This window comes from Amphiura filiformis, chromosome 14 (assembly GCF_039555335.1).
Source record: "Amphiura filiformis chromosome 14, Afil_fr2py, whole genome shotgun sequence".
Lineage (NCBI taxonomy): Eukaryota > Metazoa > Echinodermata > Ophiuroidea > Amphilepidida > Amphiuridae > Amphiura > Amphiura filiformis.
Genome location: NC_092641.1, coordinates 12,783,192 through 12,805,931, shown reverse-complemented (window position 1 = coordinate 12,805,931; position 22,740 = coordinate 12,783,192). Strand labels below are relative to the sequence as shown.

At 37.7% G+C, this 22,740-nt stretch overlaps 1 protein-coding gene across 1 annotated transcript in view; it reads left to right on the top strand.

Moving 5' to 3' along the window:
* Window positions 1-19,100, top strand: part of LOC140169206 (uncharacterized) — a 36,587-nt gene extending 17,487 nt beyond the window's left edge. Inside the window, exons 10-22 of the mRNA XM_072192463.1 lie at window positions 31-126; window positions 614-919; window positions 2,965-3,690; window positions 3,803-4,355; window positions 5,634-5,858; window positions 6,027-6,427; window positions 6,799-6,972; window positions 8,388-8,555; window positions 11,617-11,708; window positions 13,732-13,882; window positions 14,177-14,345; window positions 15,705-15,878; window positions 18,956-19,100. Coding sequence (XP_072048564.1) covers window positions 31-126; window positions 614-919; window positions 2,965-3,690; window positions 3,803-4,355; window positions 5,634-5,858; window positions 6,027-6,427; window positions 6,799-6,972; window positions 8,388-8,555; window positions 11,617-11,708; window positions 13,732-13,882; window positions 14,177-14,345; window positions 15,705-15,878; window positions 18,956-19,100 — 3,380 coding nt within the window. The remainder of the gene's footprint in view (window positions 1-30; window positions 127-613; window positions 920-2,964; window positions 3,691-3,802; window positions 4,356-5,633; window positions 5,859-6,026; window positions 6,428-6,798; window positions 6,973-8,387; window positions 8,556-11,616; window positions 11,709-13,731; window positions 13,883-14,176; window positions 14,346-15,704; window positions 15,879-18,955) is intronic.
* The last annotated feature ends 3,640 nt before the right edge of the window (window positions 19,101-22,740 follow it).

Genomic DNA, 22,740 nt, shown 5'->3' with positions numbered 1-22,740 from the left:
TAGGTTGTTTCTTGTCTTTTTGATATACAGAGCCGTACACAGCCTATGTTATAAAGGTATCCGCTGTAAATGCGGCAGGAGAAGGAGAAAACAGCACAGAATTGGCTGAATATTCTGATGTTGCAGGTAAAACATAATAATTAGGAACATTACTATTACTTGAGTACAGTGAAGCCAAGGACAAAAATAGAAAAAGTAGCTATTATGTGACTTGTACCAAGTGAATAGCACTATTATTATGTCATTGGCTTCTATTCATCGTAACGTGGTAAATTATGGTAATGTGTGAATTGGCCAGTTACATCCATCATGGCATGCTTTAAGTCTGCCACCAACGATACACAGGGTCTAGGTTAAGGGTTGGGGGCATAATTATATTCTGCAATTACCAAAAATTCTACAACCGTTGCTACATTCGTGCGATATTTTAAATATTGGAGCCTGTGCTTCATTAACTAGTGGAAATTTAGAATGAGTATTCTTTCAAAAACGATGAGAATTGGATCGGACATGCTTTTCTCATCAAGATCAGCAACATATAGAATACCTCCGCGACCGAATCCCCCGGAGAGCGTTAAGATGACCGCGCCATTTTGTCTTCTTCTCTCCACAGCACCAAGCCAGCCTCGAAACATCAGTGTTAAGAACGTCGGCCCAAACTCTGTTCAAGTCTCATGGAAAGAACCGTCAGTATACTACAAGGAGATCGACAGTTATACGGTGACATATTGGCTAGATCAGGACAGGGACGATAGTATGGAGCAGTCGGTAGAACCAGACAACTATCAGAGAGTATTGGAAAACTTACAGCAAGGTGTGGACTATGAAGTCACTGTACATGCAGCAACACAAAGCTTGGTTGCCAGTCGGGGAGTACTCACCGGTGATCCATCAGAACCTGTCTACTTTGTTCTTAACTGTAAGTATAAACGTACTTCATTTGTTTCTTGTTTTTTATTAACCATAATAGATGGCACAGCTGTGTTTGAGCAAACACGATTATCTTTGCCCTTGACAATCGCACCTCCATCCCACCCTTATGCCACCACCCGCATCGCACATTAAACCCCTTAACCCACCCTAACACCCCTTAACCCACCGTGACACCTCTTAACATGCCCTGTCACCCCTTGACTGACAGACACAATCCTCCTGACACCGTTTCATATCAATTTGTAGGCGCTCTTTAGCAAAGTCATAGTTCATTGAATTACCAACCGTATGTCATAGTTGTTTGATGACATCTAAAACTGGGTCATTTTAAAGAAAAGTTGAACAATGATGGCGCTATTTATCTCAAATCGTGTTTGCATCTTTACAAGGGGTAGTCACTTGTAAAATGGTATTAAAACATCAGCAAACAGACTAACCAATGGCAGGGGATATTTTATCATGAAATGTAAGGTAGAATTCATATCATTTGGATATTTTAAATTAAAAATATATCTAAATAGCGGCCTCCATTTGCACAGAAATGTACAATTTATTGATTTAAAATTACAACAAAAAACCAGAAAAGATGATTAATTTGATATAGAAACGAAAATCTGTGTTAAAAATTGCTGCAAAATGTATGTGTATAATTATACAGTGTATTAGGGTGGTAGCTGTTGGTATTATTCATGTCTAGAATTCAACATTATAATAATGTTTTGTTAGAAATATTAATAAATGATCAAATCAAACAACCTTGATGACAAAACATGCGAAAATAGGCAAAAAAACTTTTTGCACAAGATTTGCAATTAAAGAGAATTGGCCATTGCTCATTGAAATGAACCTAGTATATGGATAATATAAGTGTGCTCTTTTCATTTAATGACATAAAATTTGAAACATATTGTAAGAAACACTTGAGGTTTTGACTTTTAAAACATACATTTTGATCAAAAGTTGTGTTTTCAACAGATTTACCACATTCGCCTTGCTAGCTATAAACATTGGATTGCGTTATCTGTTGACGTAATGAAAAAATGTTTTTAGGGGATATGTTAGCTTTCGTTCGATAAAAAAAAAATCTGATTAAATGAAGGGAATACTCAAGGGAGTTTTGACAAAAAAACAATCACAGATGCCTATTTTCCACTAGATCTCACAGAGCTCTTATGATGCTATGCACTCAACCGTGAAGTATAAACAGAGACTGCGCAGAGGCTAGACTCGCTGTGCTTGGACATATGTGTACTCGGGTGTATCGAGGGAGAAACTGTGCGTAGATGCATTTATAAGAGAATCGTTTTGCAGCCAAACCTTTTAATATGAACCTACACTGACACCCCTAAACCAACCCTGACATATCTTGACCCCCATAAAATAAATATATATACCCCTTAACCAGCATTCACCTGACACATCGTAATCCCTTGATCCCCCTTTAACCCACTCTCTCCCACCTTAGTCCACCATGACACCCTTAACAAACTCTGACTGTTCTACATCCATCAATTGCTCAGGAATGTGATGAATGACCCTTGTATTTATCTTCAGTCAAAATAATTGGAAACATGTCTAATATTCAATATCCGGTTTTGTTTAATGACAGTGCTGAAATTATTGGCTTGCTTTGTAACACTATCCCAGCGTGCATTGACTCTTTTCTTATTATTCGTGACTTACAAATGCTGAAATAATATTAGTAATAACTGTCAGGTATGGTTTATCTCCATTTTAAGCCGAAATAACAAGGTAATGCGAAAGAAACTCCTCTTGGTATTTTAGCAAAATTATAATTTTTATGTCGAAATCACTCTGCTGATCTGACAGGTACAACAAATATGGCTGATTCTATTTATGGAGACTTAATACATAATTTTTATGTAACATTACAAATGTGCCAAAAATCATCTTTGAAGAAATTGATCTTACAAAATTCATCTTACAAGCTATTACCTGATGATTCTGACCCCTAATACATGTAATAGTACAGATATTTCTCAGAAAAAAGTTCTCTTTGTCTCTTTGCAGTTGTGAGAACATGCCTACCAGATCAATTCTCATGTGAACATGATGACCAGTGTATCCCACTCCTCTGGCATTGCGATCAACAAGACGACTGTCGCGATGGCTCGGATGAGGTGAGCTGTCCAGTGCTGACTTGCCCCGTAGAAGAATTCACGTGTGGCAACGGAAAGTGTATTCCACTCCGCTGGCGCTGTGATGAAGATGATGACTGCGGCGATGGCTCGGATGAGGCGAACTGCTCAGTACTGACATGCACCGTTGACGAATTTGCATGTGACAACGGAAAGTGCATCTTGCTCAGATGGCGCTGTGACCAAGATGATGACTGCGGCGATGGCTCAGATGAGGCGAGCTGCTCAGCCCTGACATGCCCCGCTGAGGAATTCGCATGTGGCAACAGAAAGTGCATCTCGCTCCGATGGCGCTGTGATCAAGATAATGACTGCGGCGATGGCTCGGATGAGGAGAACTGTTCATCGGCAACTGAACCACCAAATGCTTGCGGCCATCAGGAATTCATGTGTAGCAGTAGAGATTGTATACATATATCATGGAAGTGCGATGGTGACAGCGACTGTGCCGATGGCTCAGACGAAGGCACAGCATGCCATACAACAACCTGTGGAAGTTATCAATTCACATGCGTTAGCGGCCAATGTATGGACGAGACCAAAGAATGCGATGGAATCCGGGACTGCACCGATAGATCAGATGAACAACACTGTGATTGTAAGTATTTGATTGGGATTGATTCAGATATTGGCTTTAATAAGGGAGAAAGTAATGATATGTTGAATGAACCCGAATCATAAGTAGTGTCTTTTTATTTTTTATGTTACAGCTCAAACAACAGAATGCGATAGCAAGAGTCACTTTCATTGCAACAATGATGACTGCATCGAGTTGAGCAAAGTCTGCGACGGTTATAACGACTGTGGTGACTGGAGCGATGAACCAGGTGGCAGAGTGTGCAGCACTGACGAATGCGCCACGAACAACGGAGGATGCCACCACAACTGTCACAACCTTCCTATCGGATACTACTGCAGCTGTCGTCCTGGATACGACCTCAAAGGCAACCAAACGTGTGTCGACATCAACGAGTGCAACGCTTTCCCTCCACCCTGCAGCCAATCATGCCAAAACTCCAACGGTAGCTACAGTTGCAAGTGCAGTAAAGGATTCACCTTGGACCCCAATGTGAAGACCTGCATAGCTGCCGGTCCCAACCCACTAATCATCTTTACCAACCGTAACGATATCAGGCAGTACGACCTCATCACCAATGAGTATCGGCTGCTCTTCGATAACCTGAGAAGTGCTGTTGCCCTTGACTTCCACATAGAAAGCCAAAGTGTGTATTGGACTGACGTAGCAGACGAGCAAATTCGAAGGTATTATATCATCATTTTATTTCTTTTATTGTAGCTAGCTCAGTTGACAGGTCGCCCGTCACCAGTGCGAGATGTCCCAAGTTCGAGCCCCGGTGTGGTTGGGAATGTCGCAGTGAAAATAATTCCCCTTTGCATGAAACTAGCTACCTAATTATTGTCTCGGTTTATACCCGTACACTGATCCTGGTTACGATGGTTGTGTGTGGCTAGACTAGTAGAATGCGCCTATATTGAGTTAGGGACCGTTCACAAACACTTGTTTGGGGGGGGGGGCCTGATGCAAAAAAATTTTATGGCAAAAACTTTTCGGCCCCCCTTTACATACCTCGAAAATTTCAGGGCCCCCCCCCTTTTTGACATGAAAATTATCGGTCAACCCCATAGAAAAGCATATGAACTCAATTTTCCCAGAAACATGGCCATGTTTTTCAGGGGGGCCCCGAAACATATTTGTGATAAAAAAAGGGCCCCCCTTTTGCATCAGGCCCCCCCCTTAACAAGTGTTTGTGAACGGTCCCTTACGTCCCTGAATGCTGTATAATGGTTTATAATATGTGAGTGGACACTACGAATGAGCCGTAAACTCGGCAAATTGTATTCTGAGATACAGTGCAAAATGAACGTGAAGGTCATATTCATAGGTGTCTCAATTAGGCGCGACATGTTTCTCATTAGATAGCGTTTTAACCAATCAAAAATCCTTTTGCTGAAGAGGATAATAATCTTCTACCTCATTAAATAGAGTCTTTGTTTGCTTTGGCTAAATCCTGTTCAAGTGGTGGGTTACAATTGCATTGTATTTTGTCCGGGTATGTATAATCAACAATTAACAATGAGAGGACATTCCTGAAGCTCGTTGACTTGGGGATGATTTGAAATGACCGCCGATTATGACTTTATTACTTGCAATGTGGAAAAAGAATAGGTTAATGAACGCGTAATACTTGTTGCTCGAGAAATTAGACAAAATAATGCGCTTGCGTTGATGTTGAATCGTCTAATGCACTCCCCCTTCGGGGCTCGTGCATTAGGCATCTGCGCCGTTCAAAATTGTGTCTAATTTCTCTCCAAACAAGAAATACGCGTTCATTAACATATAATTCACTTTAAGCTATATTTATTTATTTTTATATTTATTTATTTATTTATTTATTTATTTATTTATTTATTTATTTATTTATTTAATTTATATTTATTTAAATATTTATTTAAATATTTATGTGTAGCAAGGGCAGTTATTTTACAAATGATTTACGCTTGGTTTTTATATCCTCATAGAGGTCGTATTCAAGAGGGCACTGGCACCGCTGAAGTCGTCTTATCAGATGTGGAAGTAGACACTGCTGACGGAATTGCTGTTGACTGGATACATGGTAACCTTTACTGGACAGATACAGGGTTGAATACAATCAGTGTATCAAGTTTGGATGGATCAAAACACAGTGTGATCATCGATAACGGTTTGGATGAACCTAGGGCCATTGTTGTTGATCCACGATCAGGGTAAGTGGTAAATCAGATATGTATGTAATAGAGTAAAAGTACTTAATAGTACCGGTACATGTATCTTCTCGAAATTGTGAAGATCGAAGGAACATTGATGAAGATTCTTTATACACTTTTTTGACTTATGTATTGTATTGTCTTGGTTGTTGATTTTATTAACTGCAGATTCATGTTCTGGTCAGACTGGGGCATTCCCCCAAAGATCGAGAAAGCTGGAATGAATGGAGCTAACAGATCGAGTATCATCACCACTGACCTGATGTGGCCGAACGGTCTTGCCATTGACTACTTTGCAAATCTCCTCTTCTGGGTGGATGCCAAACTGCACACTCTCAGCAGCTGCGACTTTGATGGCATGAACAGACGAACAATCATCAATTCCGACAGCATCCTGCCTCACCCCTTCTCTATTGCCGTGTTTGAAGACAAAGTTTACTGGACTGACTGGGAGAAAGAATCCATTCAGGAGGCGAATAAATTTGATGGCACCTCTAGGACTAATTTGCTTACGCACATTAACAACCCAATGAACCTGCGTGTCATGCATCCACTGATCCAATATAATCGTGAGTATCAAAGCACCATGTTTATCATTTCTAGATGTCGTCAGCCTCATAACAAAACTGCCTAAGTCATTTTTCCATGTTACTTGTTTGCAATTTTGACCCTGTTGAGTAATAAACCAGTAAATTGTTCACCTTGGATGTGTTACGTAATACAATAAAGAATAACATCAAAAGAGATGTATTCCACAAGTTCATGAAGAAAGCTACTGCAATTTTGATTAATTGTTGGTTATTACTCAGCAAATCAATATTGCAAATGAGTAACACGTGAGAATGACTTAGGCAGTTTTGTTATGAGGGTGACGATATTATAATATTAAATTTTTAAGCTTCCTGATGCATATTCATTATTTTGGTTATTATCATTGTAGTTTCAGAGAACTACTGTGGTCAAAACAACGGAGGCTGCTCTTACTTGTGTGTGGTAGCCCCACGGATCTCCAGTGGATCCTCCCGGTACTCCTGCCTCTGCCCTAATGTTCAAAATAACACGGATAGCCACGCTTGCACACCGTCAGAAGGAAATACTGAATGGACATATTTGGGTAAGCAAGCGAAACCTTATATTTTTAATATTTTCCGTTTGATTGTAAAACAAATTAGATATACGCTGTATTACACAACATGCTATACATGATGACAAAAGGATACAAATTTTTACGATATTATTTTGGTTGGAACCTCATCGTATTGTCACTTACGCTATAATACGATCTCCTCGGGGCCATGGCAAACACAATACGACAAGGCCCATAGTATTTTTATCATTTGTATATAGCGGACCGTTCTTGGTGGTAATACCTAATTCCCTGTACATCCCGGTGTATCTGTGTGTATCAGTATCAGAGGCGAGAAATTCGAGGCAATAACATTTCAACCTAAAAGATAAATCATAACAATTGTTGCGCAATTAGTCGAGTAATTACGCAGACATTTCACCCGAAACGAGCAGAATTCGTCATAGGTATGTGTTGGTAATAGAAAAACCGTGAAACCGAGAATATGTGGGTGAGATGAGCACAGATTCACAATATCGTTACTTTTGATACCACACAGAACTCCTATTGAACAGGTGTCGTACATGTTATTGGCTAGCATTTCCCCTATGCTCTATATGTAAGGAGCTTCAGATTCACGATTTATTATCGGGGTTTATTAGGCCTACCCCATAAGTTCACCAATTTTAGCGGTTTAAGACATTCCCTCACAAATTACATCAGATGACCTTATTTAGTCCAGCTCTTTGGAGAATGCCCTAGGCCTGAAGCAACTGGCTCTCAAATGTTGCCGGTTGGTAACATGGAACCGATTTGTCAGTTTCATGAGTATTTCTAAATGCAATGTTGAGAGGGAATTTGATAGATAATGCATCCCATGTAAAGCAATATGCGGCATGGACGTAGGGGGGACAGCAAAATTCTCGTTCTCATTATCAATTCTTTGTCCCTTTTGAATCTTTTAAAGGACACTTGAGCCGTCCTCATTAGTAAATACTAGCGGTGCGTAAATACTGTATAATTACACGGGCGCGCACTCCCCGTAGTACGCACAGTGCTTTCGGACTTGTTCATTTTTCTTGCGGGTTGATGCATTTATTGCTTGCATTTTTTAACATGTTAGTGACAATAGCGAATCACGGGATTTTTTTCTCGTGTATGAAATAGGTTAATTAATGCGTATCACTTGTTGCTCAAGAAATTGTACAAAATAATGCACTTGTACTGAGATGTTGATGCGTCTAATACACCCCCCCCCCTTCGGGCTCGTGCATTAGACGCATCAACATCTCAGTACGCGTGCATTATTTTTACAATTTCATTCCCAACAAGTGATACGCATTTGTTAACCAATAATTAATTGTTAACATGTGCTGATGTACTCCAGAGAGCAAAACATCCAGCACCATGTTACAATTACATTGACTGGGATGCCATAGTTATGATATATGTTTATATTACAGACCCATGTAACTTCACAACTGACAGTGAAGACTGGCAACAATTTGGCGAGTTTTGCTATACCATTATCAGAGATAGGTCGACATATAACAACGCCAAAGATACATGTATGGAGCTGGACGCTACGCTTTCCAGTATTCACAGTAATGAGGAACAACGGTTTCACTCAAGTACGGGAATATTGATATGTCTGCATGTCCTCACAATTGAAAAAGCGGTATATGTTAATACATTATAAAATAGTTTATATTCACATTATTAAAAAATGCAGTATTGAAGTAAGCAATAGAATTAAAGTACCAGTTGTGTTCACCCCTGTATATATCTTAAACACTAAGACAGACATGTCATAATTGGAAACCGGCCAATAGCTGCATCCTTTACCTCAAATTAGCTCAAATATAATACCTCATTCGTTGAAATTGTTCAAAAACTACATACACGACGATCCACGAAAACCCATGGAAAATGCAAATTCAAAAGTTGCAGTTTGCTCCATTGCATGCACTATTGATTCGTACACAAAGGTTAAATACCACTAATTATGTATTACACGTGTTTCAATGGGAAAATGCCTAATTTCGGGTGGAATTTTCTCATATTCAGAACTCTCACAGTTCAATGCCACCAATATCAGGTGAAACTATATGATTTAGATGCCAAATGATCAAAAATTCAACATAGGTTGACCTGAGACTTTTCTTGTTTTAACGCACTGAACCGTAAACACCTTAAAATGACAGTGCTCCCTCGAAGCTGAAAGTTACAATATGATAAGGCGACTATTTACTAAAAACCGAAGCCGTGCGTATGAATTTTGGTACCATTACATCAAAAATGTCGTATAATGAGAGAAAATGTACCATTTTGAAGCATCAAACTCTAAAAAGTACTTTTTTGGCTATATAACTTGATCAATTTCAGCGATTTTAATGCAGTCTTTTCGAATGCCATGAAAACAAATAGTTCCTCATCGTATTTCAATGTATCGCCCAGGCCTATTTAGTGGTATTTAACCTATATAAGCACAAAGGTGCTCCAATCTCGGTAAATGCCATGAATGTAAACATGGACATTTGCACTACATGTTTTAACAAGAAAATTTCTGGAAAACAGCATGACGAGTAAAATATCAATGATTTTCGGACACCCTGTATGATAACTGTTTCGCTGTTTTTGCTTCAACCTAGGACTATATCTGGAGATTCGTATCTGTAGCCTGTCCTAGCACGATCAGATCAGATTAAGATTGATTTAGGGTTAGTGTTCCGATATAGGCTTGCTGTTTAGTGTTAGAATTGTTGATTAGGGTCAGGTTCGCATTAGGAATAGGATTTTTATAGGGCTAGGGTCATGGATAGGGATAGAGATACGGCTAGGTCCGAGGGTTAGATATGGGTTTAAAATAGAGTTACAGATCAAGTTAGGGTTCCGGCTTGAGTTAGGATAGAGTGAGGCCACACAGGATGCTGTAGAGGCCCATAGACAACGTGTACACAAAGACTAGGTTTTATTTTACACGTGACTATAGGCCTTACGTGCGCCTTAAAGCTTAAGCAAAATGCCTAGCCTAGGCCTATACTGTATTTACACGTATAGGCCTATGTACGTTATTTACGGCAAGGAAATCACCAACAAAATGTGCATGTGGGTCTAATTAACAAAGTGGCATGTCTATATGATCATCAACATTGATTTTTCATCATCATTAAGCTTTCTATATGTATACGCAGGCAAGCGAAGTTTGTTGAATTTAGAAGCCCTGAAATCACAGAAACCAGCCGTAAACCCAATACTAATGCCACAAGTCCCCCCCTCAACCCGTTACTACATCAACGGGTTCTAAAAACATACCTTAGTAGTCGAAGAAGATGCACGTTTTCTTGCCAGGGCAAATACAGTTAAATATTGAGAAATGTAAGCCAAAAATAGCTAGAAAAGTCTCCATGACGAATATCAGATCCATAGAATTCAGTGTTTCTATAGGTTAAATACCACTAATTATGTATTACACGTGTTTCAATGGGAAAATGCCTAATTTCGGGTGGAATTTTCTCATATTCAGAACTCTCACAGTTCAATGCCACCAATATCAGGTGAAACTATATGATTTAGATGCCAAATGATCAAAAATTCAACATAGGTTGACCTGAGACTTTTCTTGTTTTAACGCACTGAACCGTAAACACCTTAAAATGACAGTGCTCCCTCGAAGCTGAAAGTTACAATATGATAAGGCGACTATTTACTAAAAACCGAAGCCGTGCGTATGAATTTTGGTACCATTACATCAAAAATGTCGTATAATGAGAGAAAATGTACCATTTTGAAGCATCAAACTCTAAAAAGTACTTTTTTGGCTATATAACTTGATCAATTTCAGCGATTTTAATGCAGTCTTTTCGAATGCCATGAAAACAAATAGTTCCTCATCGTATTTCAATGTATCGCCCAGGCCTATTTAGTGGTATTTAACCCAAAGCGTTCTCGAACAAGCAAACTGGCGCCATGCTTCCATCATATCCATTGATTAGCACGTTAGCAACTTTTGATTTTGTTTCTTCCTTAGGTTTTAGATCACCGCTTCTTTAATTCTCAACTAATTTCAACAAATATTAGGTCTTAAATCAGAGGTACATACATGTAGTACAAGAATTGACTACATGTTTTAATTTTGACATAATTTGTCTTTGTTTAGGATATACAGGTATGAACATAACTGGTACCTTAAATCTTTTCATTACTGTATGAATACAAGTTAACAACAAAGCAGCTACTGTATTGCTTTTTATCATTGGAGAAGGAGATAATTTGAGTGCAATTATTGTTCCAAAAGAAAAAGTTAGTGTATTGCAGTATTTGACATAGCAGATGATGCTTTGTTATTTTGGATGGCAGATAAATAATTTCTAGGAACTATAAATTGGTAAAAAAAAAAAAAACATTGTGGGAATTGAACTCTGACCTATGGAGAAAATTATTTTGTTACGAATAAAATATTGTTTAATTAAAATGTTTACTAAATTAACCCAAAACGGAGAAATATTTTAATCTTAATTACATAAATGTAAGCATAACCCCCCCACACACACACACACACACACACCCCCACACACACCCACACCCCCACACACACACCCACCCACACACATATTAAATTTGTTTTACTATCAATAAGATGGCGATTTGATTATTTATGTTATTGCATCGTTTTGGTTTTTTTATATAAAGGTTGGCTGTTAGACACAGGTGCCAAGAAAGCTTGGATAGGATTGAATGACCAGGATAGTGAGGGTAATTTTGTTAATGCTGATAACACAACAGTAAGTACCGGTACATAATAAGCCAGTCATGGTTAGCTTGAGACAAAGCTAACTGAGGCACTTTAGTATTTGAGAATACATACAGGGTGAATCAAAAAAAAGTGCAATAGAGAAAAGAATCCATTTTTATTTAAGAACCGAGTTGAACTGTTTAGGTTTTAAAACATTTTATATATGGCATATCCATCAGCAACCTTGTGTGAAAAAACAAGGAATTAGCATTTACCGTTTTGTTTTTATGACACATTTTATACCGATACCCAATTTTAATGTTTGTCCAAGAGACATCTAAAATTTGAATGTCAGCTCACTCTGTGAAAAGAAGATTTGGAACAACTGCCATTTTCTTGGCATTGAAATAAATTAGAGCACCCATTGTTATTGCCCTTAGTCTTTTTAAGGAGAAAAAAAACAATATTGTTGTTATTTTCATTTTACCTTTACTTTAAAGATGTTTATTCTCAATCAAAAACATACAAATTTGTTGGCAGTTTTTTTCAAATGGCAAAATGAAATGCGCGCAAATTGAAGTGGAGTGAATTACAAAATATCCAGTAAGTTGGACATATTGGGGTTTAAAAAACTGGAGGACTTAAAATAATATTCGAAACTTTGCTTGAACAGAAAATATAAATTAAAATAACGCAAAACTCAACCTTATTTAAGTTAAAGTCAGTTTCAGAGCTGGTGCCTTTACCGTGCATTGTGTACTCTCATTCAAAATACATGGCATCTCGTGGACGAAATTGGGTATCGCAGCAAAAGGACTTATAACAATTAAACGGTAGTCGCGATTCACTTCATATTTTCACAGAAGATGACTTTTGAGTGTGGCATTTATAGAATCGTTCAATAATGGGAAAGTTTGACTCACCCTGTACTTGCATGGCCATTTTTGTTCAATTTTGTTTCCACTTTTGTTCATCGACAAATCGATATCGATATCGTGTCAAAGGTCTTCCAATGAAGGGTGCTAGTCAGTTTAACTACTATTTTATCCCACCAATAGAATATCATCTGATATCATAGTAGGTGGTGCACATTTCTTGCTTGTTTAATATGCCACCAGTCACGAACAATTGAATATAGAAACACAAATTAAACACTTTATAGATACAAGGAATTCTTGAGGGCGCAGTTTTTCATCTGGGGGAGCTAGAATATGTTACATAATGTGAAAAAGATTGCTAGTATTATACGGTTAGCTCATGCAAAATTTTACGGTTTCAACACAAAATACATGTTACTTGTGGTTAGAAGCTGTACTTTAAGTGCCATGTGAGTGAATAGAGCATACTGCAGTTACTGTCCGTTTTCCTATACACAATACACAGTGCTCTCACCATTGACGCGTAACCTCTACAAATAGTGTATGTTAGAAGTATAGGCAATTGCCTTGTTAACGTCACTGTGTGAAAAATAACCGGCCAATATTTAAAGTACTCTTCTGAAATTCTAGAAAATATAGTTTTGTAACATGTCCTAAGCTAATTTAGGTGTTTGGAAATATTCGCACTTTGGTGTTTTAGGAAGGATATGTAAACGGCAGATAACACCAAAAAATATGAAGAAATTATTTCCAAACCGTGTTACGTTCCACAGCTATTATGTTTCTCATTTTCAAGAATTCTGGTTAACAATATGCACACTGTTGTCTCATTTCGTGAACAAAGGCCCACCAGTATTGTTACCTTGCGACTTCTTTATAATCATTCACCCAATTGAAACTATAATACCAGCTCCTTGCTCATTGCACAGGTAAAACAGAAACATGTGTAGTGTGGATTTAACCAGAGAAGATCTGATGTAACATAGTTGAGCTGTTTAATAGCTTTTAATAGGGTTTAAGTCCTGCAAAGGTCGTGGTGAATTCTACTGTAGACATGACTGCATTATGGTAATATTTGTAAGGACCACGTTTGGCGGCATGTACGGGAATAGAGCAATATTTGTAAGTTTAGCGGCATGTATAATTATATTAAGTAACATCCAATGATCTTTCATTTTTATCTGAATTTTGTAGAATGACTTTTCCTTTTGGGACCAAAAACAGCCTCGACAAAAAACTGCGGATCATGATTGTGTTCATATGAAGGTTGACGGGGATGATGGAAAGTGGAGGGTCGCGTCTTGTGCAGAAAGATATTTCTTTTTCTGCAAGAAAGCACAGCAAGGTACCGCAATTTCGTAGTAAATTGTAAATTTAGAATAATGTGGAAAAATTAAAAATTAAATCAAATTACAAACAAACAATATCTTGTCGCATTGTACCACTCCAAACAAATAAAGAGCATACTAAAATTACATTACTGTGATATTAAAAAGGGAAATTATCAAATTATAATGGTCATGGAACGGGATTAACTATATGTCCACGTGACACTCATGAGCCTAAAAATACGTATTGAAATGTAGTGATGTTTAACTCTACTTGTTTCATTATGTATATATTATTTTTTTATGTGCAGTGATGATACCTGAAAAACAACAAGAACATAATGGTGATGAGTCAATGGATTCACAAGGAAAATGCGACATCAAATCTCGTCGATATGACGTCACATATCATGGAGAAGAGTGTTACTTTCGGGGTTGGGCTGATGTACAAGGACAAGGAGCCAGTAATGATTACTGCCGGTAGATTGCTAACTAATTACCCCCCTTTAATTATCCTTACTAACTTGCGTAAATTTTACACATAAAGTATATAAAACGTTTTATAGTGTTTAATTATCACAATAGGAAGTTGAAATTGTTACAAACGATAGCGTCTGTAATATTTTTCCGTTTCCGCAAACACTAACCATATCCACCGGTTTCCTGCTGCGATTTCCGCTAAAGTTACTGTATTAGCTGTAACTGTTTCTTCGCGAGGTTTTGTGGCTGCGTTTTTTTGCTACTGCCGCGAAAATGCCCCACGTCATGCCCGCACCGACGACAGCACGAACCTTAGCCAACACGTGCGACTATATTATTATACCCCTTATTATGTTCAAGATACTTTTTATTTATCTTTATTATCGACAAAAGGCATTCAATTATTGACATTTTTATGTTTTCACTTCATTTATTGCAAATAAGTCATATACAAGGTGTCCCATAAAAAGGTTACATGTAGAAAATGAACCGCATTTTGTGATGGCTCATCATAACAATGTCATTTTGTCAGATATTATTTAGTCATCCTTCGTCTAATTGTCTGCGAAGTTTACACTCTATATCTTAAAAGAAACCTAACTTATGAGCGCAAGATGACAGGGGTGTCAAGACTGGCTAACCATGAAAATACCGCACAACGAAAGTTGAACACAAGCACACTTTTGTTTTCATATTTTTTTCTTTTTTCTTTATTACTTTATATTTTTCTCTTATTTTTTCATGGTTCAACTTATTGCACAAAAGAAACAAATTGAAACAAATTGAAAAAATAAATATTGTACACTAAAAATAAATCAGTTTTAGAGCTTCTAAACTCTTAGTGATAACACATAAAGGAAGATGGTCATTAGAGAAGAACACGTTTTTGCTGAATGTGTTTCTGTACGCTGCATCTCCTGTCATTAACATAGTGAAATTAATAACAATCTTTTGCATTTAGGCTTTGTTGAGTTGAAATCGCTGCTACATTTCTGACTGAACTCTTGATTAAAACCGAACGAGTTTTATTCTCTGTTCATCAGAATAAAACACTGCATGCATCAGCCATGCTATGACTGGGCCTACTCAAATGCCCCGCCAAAAGCACAGTGGTTGTGACGGTGGTAATGAACCTCGTGTTGCATGTCACGTAAACAGCATGCTCAGGAATGCGTGGAATGCGAGCTACACACACAAGTTGTGAACTTGACATTCATAGGGGTGCTAGTAGAGGGTAGATAGATTATGTCATGAAAAGGACATTTATATTTGTTAACATTTACTTAGATTATTTTCAAAAATCTACATGTAACCTTATTTTGGGACACCCGGTACACCGATAATTTCCATTTAATACAGGGTTGTTGCTGGTGGTGCACAAAAATACTTATCTTGTGCTTTAGCGGGTACAAAAGGGGAAAGTGAGTTTAATTACAACTCTGTTAATGCCTCACAAGTCTGGATGGATGTCGGTCATAAAGACACGTGGTATATGAAAGACGAGGATGGTGACGGAAAAGATGATTACTGTCGGTAAGTTATAGCAAGAAGCAAAATATCTTCTTAGCCGATTGCCTCACTAAACCCATGTTTATTGGAGAATCAAAATATAAGTTCGGAATATTTTAGTGCTCCATTATTTTGCACTACTTTGTTTATTATCAGGGTAATGTAAATCAAATTTGTTCAAGGGCAATTATCAGTATGCTTCTACTATTAATACGTTTTAATAAAATTCCCTTTAAAAGGAAAGCCAGCCTCAATGCAGAAGAGGTCTTGTAAATAGTTTGGGTCACCGTGAAAGGCATTTTTAGGATCACGCTTACATCCATGTTACATGACAGTTCACCAAACCATCAATGCTGAGAACATGCACACTGAAACAGCAAAAAGCATTAACTCCTATAACTCCTGTCAACTCTTAATTCATTACTCCAAATTGTTCTGTATTTTTGTCTTTACTGCTTTTTACCCATGCTTATTATTAAAATCAAGAAATACACTGCAGTTGTTAGTTAATTCGCTATGTAAACTCAACTTACATGCACATTTTATTTTAAAATGATTTTATATTATTTCGCAATGTATAGTTTACTATAAAGTAGATAGTGGCAAGCACATGATAAAAGGACTGATCATTCACTACAATCTTCACTTTTAAACTGTATTTTTGAATGTGTTGATTGTTAGTCCGAAACTCCTGCAAAGCTATGGACATGGCATCTTACCTACTCCATTCTGTAATAGTCTGCATTGTTTGTCAGTCTTCAATCATTTTGTTGAATGTAATTTTATGAATCAAATAAAAAAGATAGAAAGTGGCCTCACTTTTAGTTATGTGTCATTTTACAGTATTTATAATTTATAAAGTAAGACAATAATTTATTTATTTTCTATAAGTGCATGCCAAAATATGGGATATATTGTTCAATATTATAGCTAACCCCTAAAAACTTTATTTTCCATCGGATTTTTCCCCGTTGAAAAGACAAAACTAATGTTAAAGATAGCAATAATATCATTAATAACATTTTGAGTCAATTTTATCCATAAAACGATACAGGATAGGATAAATAATTACTTTGACTTCAATGTGGTCCATATAATGAAGATTATGATTCTACAACATTATTAGATCTGTTATCAACATCAATTATGCACTCACAGGCAACCAAACACCACTGATATGACCTTGTTCCAGTGATCATTCCCCGCTAATTACTAATTGTTGACCATGTCATATTTTTGATATGCTGATTGCTGAACAAGTTTATGTTTATATGTGTAGGCCTAACCTATGATAACTTTTTAAGTCATAATTAATTCAAACATAACTTTGGCAATACTCAATCGTTTTCGTTCGTTGAAACGGCAAAACATACCTTCTTTTCCTTGCAAATCGAATTAGCAGACATCAAAACATTTCCACCACAAGAAGTAAAAAAAATTCATACCAATAGAAGAAGGCTATAATCTTAGCTAATCTTTAGTGTACACAAATCCCATCTCAGAATTAGGTACCAGCCCTATGGGCTGGCGAAAAATGCGCACGCGACCACCTCCGCGCTGCCATAACACACTGCAAAAACAAGTGTTTATATTTAAACACCATATTGTGTTTATTAGAGCAACACTTAATAAACACATAATTCATGTTATTTCTAACACTAATGTTAATGGTTCTAACACTAATGTTCATAAATTAACACTTGGTGTTATATTACAAACACTAATGTTTGTAATATAACACCAAGTGTTAATTTATGAACATTAGTGTTAGACCATTAACATGAATTATGTGTTTATTAAGTGTTGCTCTAATAAACACAATATAGTGTTTAAATATAAACACTTGTTTTTGCAGTGCAGCTTGTAGACAGTTAGTCTCGAAGTTACCTTCTACATAGCGGGGGGTCTTTCTATATTATTTAAATGCAAAGGCGGAGCAATATGAGATTACTGTGTAGCAAATTTGTCTATTTATTATATTGTAAACGTTTCCGTCGTTAAATATTTTTCCGTCGTCAAATACTTTCAAAATGTTGTTTTTGATAACATATTATAAATTCGAATCCCCCATGTGTAATAATTTTCCTATTCAATCAATACTTCAATGTGATGATATTTATCTTCCGAGTTCCTATCCTTTTCTGTATAGTGGTCAATGCATAAGGATTTGGTCACGCTTGCTGGTTTTGGTATGTCGTGCCCATGGGTCACGCTCGTATTTATAAATACGTATTTATAAATATAGTCGAAGCATACTGATTATTATGAATTATGACAGTGACAGTGAGCCTTTTTAAGTTCTCAGTTTTCTTTTGTTCAGAAGAACTTCAACCGATACCCTAATTCTGTTGCCATCAAATAGTTTAATTCTACCCACCCCCTTTCCAGAAATATTTAGCACTAATATTGCTAAGTTCTAACTGGCAAAAAAAGACAAATTTAACAAGTTTGTCTTTTCAGAGCAAATGGGCCAAATACATACAATTTTGCAAGATTTCGCACAATTTCAGTCACAAAATTCAAAGACTTGGCACAAGTCAAAGCATTCAAAATTTGTAGTATATGCAATGAGTATGCTCATAAATTTGACAATTTATGCTAATTTAGATAATTGGTAAAACGATATAAGAAAATAAGTCTTTGTACAAGTATTTGAGCTTGATTGTCACAATATACAAAAAACCCTAAAACGTTTATTTTTGGCCCTTATTTCCAAAATTTGGCAAAATTAAAATTAGACTTTACCCAGCAAACACAAAACGTTTTCGACATCATTCGCAAAAGGTTATAAAAGGTTGTCAGAAAACGTTTAAATGTCGGGTTATATAAAGGGTATATTAAGAGTATAAAACTTTTTCATAACCTTAAAAAACATTTTTTGATAATCTACTGCTCAGCAAACAAAAATGTTTTACAGAAAACGTTTAAATGTCGGGTTATATAAACACTAAACAGAACTCTAACCCTAAAAGCTAAAAACATAATCCTATACCAAGCGCTTTATCCCATTGTAAAAGCATGGATGGCACCCGTTATTCTGCGGGAATGGCCTATTATGTCCATTCCCTTTAAGCATTCATTTTGTTTTCTACTTATTTCAGGTGTGTTGGCGAACCTCCCGAGACATTTGTACTATCATGCATGAAAGCCGGCGATGTAGGTTTTGTAGGAATCTATAATGCTGAGCCAAACTGCCATGACACAAAGCTCAATCCGTACCTTGGAGTACCGCTATCACCTCCTTAAACCGTGGCTGTTATACTGTTATCTTGTTGGCAAATCTTGAACTAAGTTGGAAAATAAATAAAACTACATGAGTCTAAAAATGTTCAAATATAGTTAGCTTGGCTTACCGCTATTGCGTACGTTTCTGTTGCGACAAGCGAGTTTTCTGTTCTCTGCAATACGGTTGCCGCTCAAAAATATATCTCTTAGGGCCTATATTTTCTGGACACGATGTTTAAAGGAGTATTTCGTGATCCTAACATCCTCTTTTATGGAAAGTTTAAGCAGATATTCGCGAAAAAAAGCGTATTTCCAAAATTTCAGTTGATTCCGATTTTGCGTTTGCGAGTTACGCATGATTATGTGTATTTACTGCTCCATGGGCCACTGTTGTAAATTCGTTCTGGTGTACATATCAGAACGAAATTCAAATTTGGCGATATTTTTGCTAAACGAATTAACCTGCACGAAACTTTTTATACATTATGTAGCCAGAGCTTTCCAGTGGTATAGAAATCTCAACGTTTTTTGAGAAAGGTGGGGGATGAGGCTGTGGATCACAAAATGCCCTTTTAATTTGTTAATGCAGCATCGAACTTTCTGCTGGCCTGCAGAGGATTTACATAAAGTGGCGTATTTTCCCTAAGACGATGAAATTGTTTTACAACGCTGCTTCTATGAAACATCTATACCATTATTACGAAACCAATTCTAATAGTCTAGGAGCAAGGTGGTTGAGTTCATGGTTGAGTTCAACACCCATGTCAACCAATCTTTGATGATTATAGGGTAGGCCTACGTTTTTTCGCTATCAAAAAGGTCACAAATGCTTCGATCTTGTTGATATATATCAAATTACTCGTCTAATGATAAGCATTCAAAAAAATGTAGTTTGTGCTATCTACGATCTATCGTTATTGAGTTCCCTACAAAAACCTATTTTTTAGTCTAAATGACATGTTTTTGGTTGTTTTTGGATCAAAATGTCAACTTTTTCCGATTTGGGCAACAATGGTAGCAAATTGTTTGTGTAGCTGAATAGAATCAGAAAAAGAATAGTTTTGCCTATCTACTATGTTCACTTACTGAGATGGAGTGCAAAAGGCCAACGGCCATTTGTTGGTAGGCCACTGTTGAGCTGACTTCCATTGCACACAACAAATAAAGTAAACAGTTTAGAAGGTAAGTTCTATACGGTTTTTTTTATTCTTATACAGAATTGATATTTTAATATGGAATATTTCTTCACGAAGTACCAAGACTAATCTGGAAGGGGTCTGCATGAACCGCATGGGCTAAATATTAATTGGTGTGTGTCGGGAGATGGTGTAAAATAATTGTTTGATAGAAAATCTGATTTCCTTGAATTTACATTAGGGTGCTCATAATGTAGCGCATTTGCCTAAAATGGCGGATTTGAGGAGGTTGAATTTAAGATTTGTGGGGAACACATTTTCGGACTTAATGCAACACTGTTCTGTTATTACCAAATTTATTGCGGTTTGAGATTATATTTCCTAATCTTCCTTAGAAACTGGTATTCGTCAGAACTGAAATGCACTTGCAATGTACCAATTTTTTGAAAATGGGAGGAGCTTCAAATATGGCTCTCAAAAGTAGGCTACTCAGAAAGTTTGAATGTCCCTACGCTATAGCGGGGTCAAATGTTATAAACTTACGGTACAAACACAACAACGCCGATTCCTGGTTGTCCAATGAACTCATAGACTTGGAGCCCAGACAATGTATTCAGCTCATCAGACACAAAAGGTTTGATGGCCCGGTTATGTTAGTATAGGGCCAAGATTCAAAATTCCATATTGCTGCCGGGTCACAGCCTGTACGTTTAGTCTGGGGGTCACAAAATAGGGGCCAAAAATGCATTTATTCAGCTCAAGAGACACATGGACAAAACTTGTTGGATATCACTCCCAGGAGGATACTTTTCATGCCTATAGCAATGACAGCAATTTGGGCCTGTACAGGGGCCCAGACAGTAGCCCCAAAGGGGCCCGCCCATATGGTGTTATTCAGCTGAAGAGACACATGGATAAAACTTTTTGCATTGGAACTATCACCCATTGGGGTGCTCAAAAATACCAATGACAGCAACTTTGTCCTGTACGGGGGCCCAGACAGTAGCCTTAAAGGGCCTGATGTCCAACAACTGATTTATTCAGCTGAAGAGACACATGGATGAATCTTTTTGCATTGGAACTATTACCCATTGGGGTTTACAAAATACCAATGACAGCAACTTTTTCCTGTACGGGGGCCCAGACAGTAGCCTCAAAGGGCCCATGTCCCATAACTGATTTATTCAGCTGAAGAGACACATGGATGAAACTTTTTGCAGTGGAACTATTACCCATTGGGGTTTACAAAAATACCAATGACAGCAACTTTTTCCTGTACGGGGGCCCAGACAGTAGCCTCAAAAGGCCCGATGTCCTATCACTGGTTATTCAGCCAAACAGACACATCGATAGATCTTTTGGAACTATTGCATATTGGGGTTTACAAAAACACCAATGACAGCAACTTTTTCCTGTACCGGTACCGGGGCCCAGACAGTAGCCTCAAAGGGCCCGATGTCCCATAACTTGTTATTCAGCCAGCTGTAGTTAAAAATGCAGTGGGAATGGCCCTGAAAAAAAAAAATGTTTCCGTTCAAATTGGTATAACATGCGGGAATAAAGTCGCATTGTGCCGAATGAGGCGTTAAAATACGCCACGAAGGAGCTATCTATTGCTGATATTGGTATTGGTGAAGTAGCTATCTATACTACTGCTGATATTGGTATTGATGAAGTAATAATAATAATAAATTTTGGTATTTATATAGCGCCTTACCACAGATCACTGAGTGTTCAAAGCGCTTTAATTTCGCTGCCATGGTGAATCATCACAATCAGATCGCATCAACTAGGCATTGTGCAGCCAGAATAGCGCAAACCTATCCGCACTTAGATTGTAACATCCACCATTTATCTGTGCAGCTCCCCAAATTCCATTGCTGAACGAGATTGATAAACATGCTACTTTCACTCCGCTTCAACATGTTTTCAAGGATTTTACACCAACCTCCATCCCCATGTTATTAACATGCCCCTCCTCCCCCCCCACACACACACTTATGAAGTCTTAATGTCATCGCTCATCAAAGGGGGCCTGTGCGTTCATTTTAACCCCGGGCCTGTAATTCCCCTCCTGCCTATGGGTAGCTCTTCTGACTATGGCTTTGGTAGCAGTGCCTTCAGATCTGGTGGGCACAAGCTGTTGTAGAGGACTGTTGCTGCAGCCACTTGACATCTTTGATGGAGAGATGTGATGTTCAGCTCTGTACTTGATTAACTCATGTCTATGATTCGAAGGGCCTTCCTCTGGATAGTCTAGTAATCCTAGAGTGGTGGCGCTGGCACTCATCCAAGACAGTGAGGCGTATTCCATCACACTGCGAACTTGAGCCTTGTAAATAGTTGCCCTGCCGCGCCTCTGACATCAAGTTTGTTTGCAACTCTCCTCATCGCGCCCAGCGTCTGTGCTGCTCTGGATGAGATGTTAGAAATTTGCTTTGTCCAGGTCAGCTTGTTTAGACTGTGACTCCCGCCCAGGATCTTCAGCTCCTCCTTCTCAGCCAGTTTGGCGGTACCAAACAGAA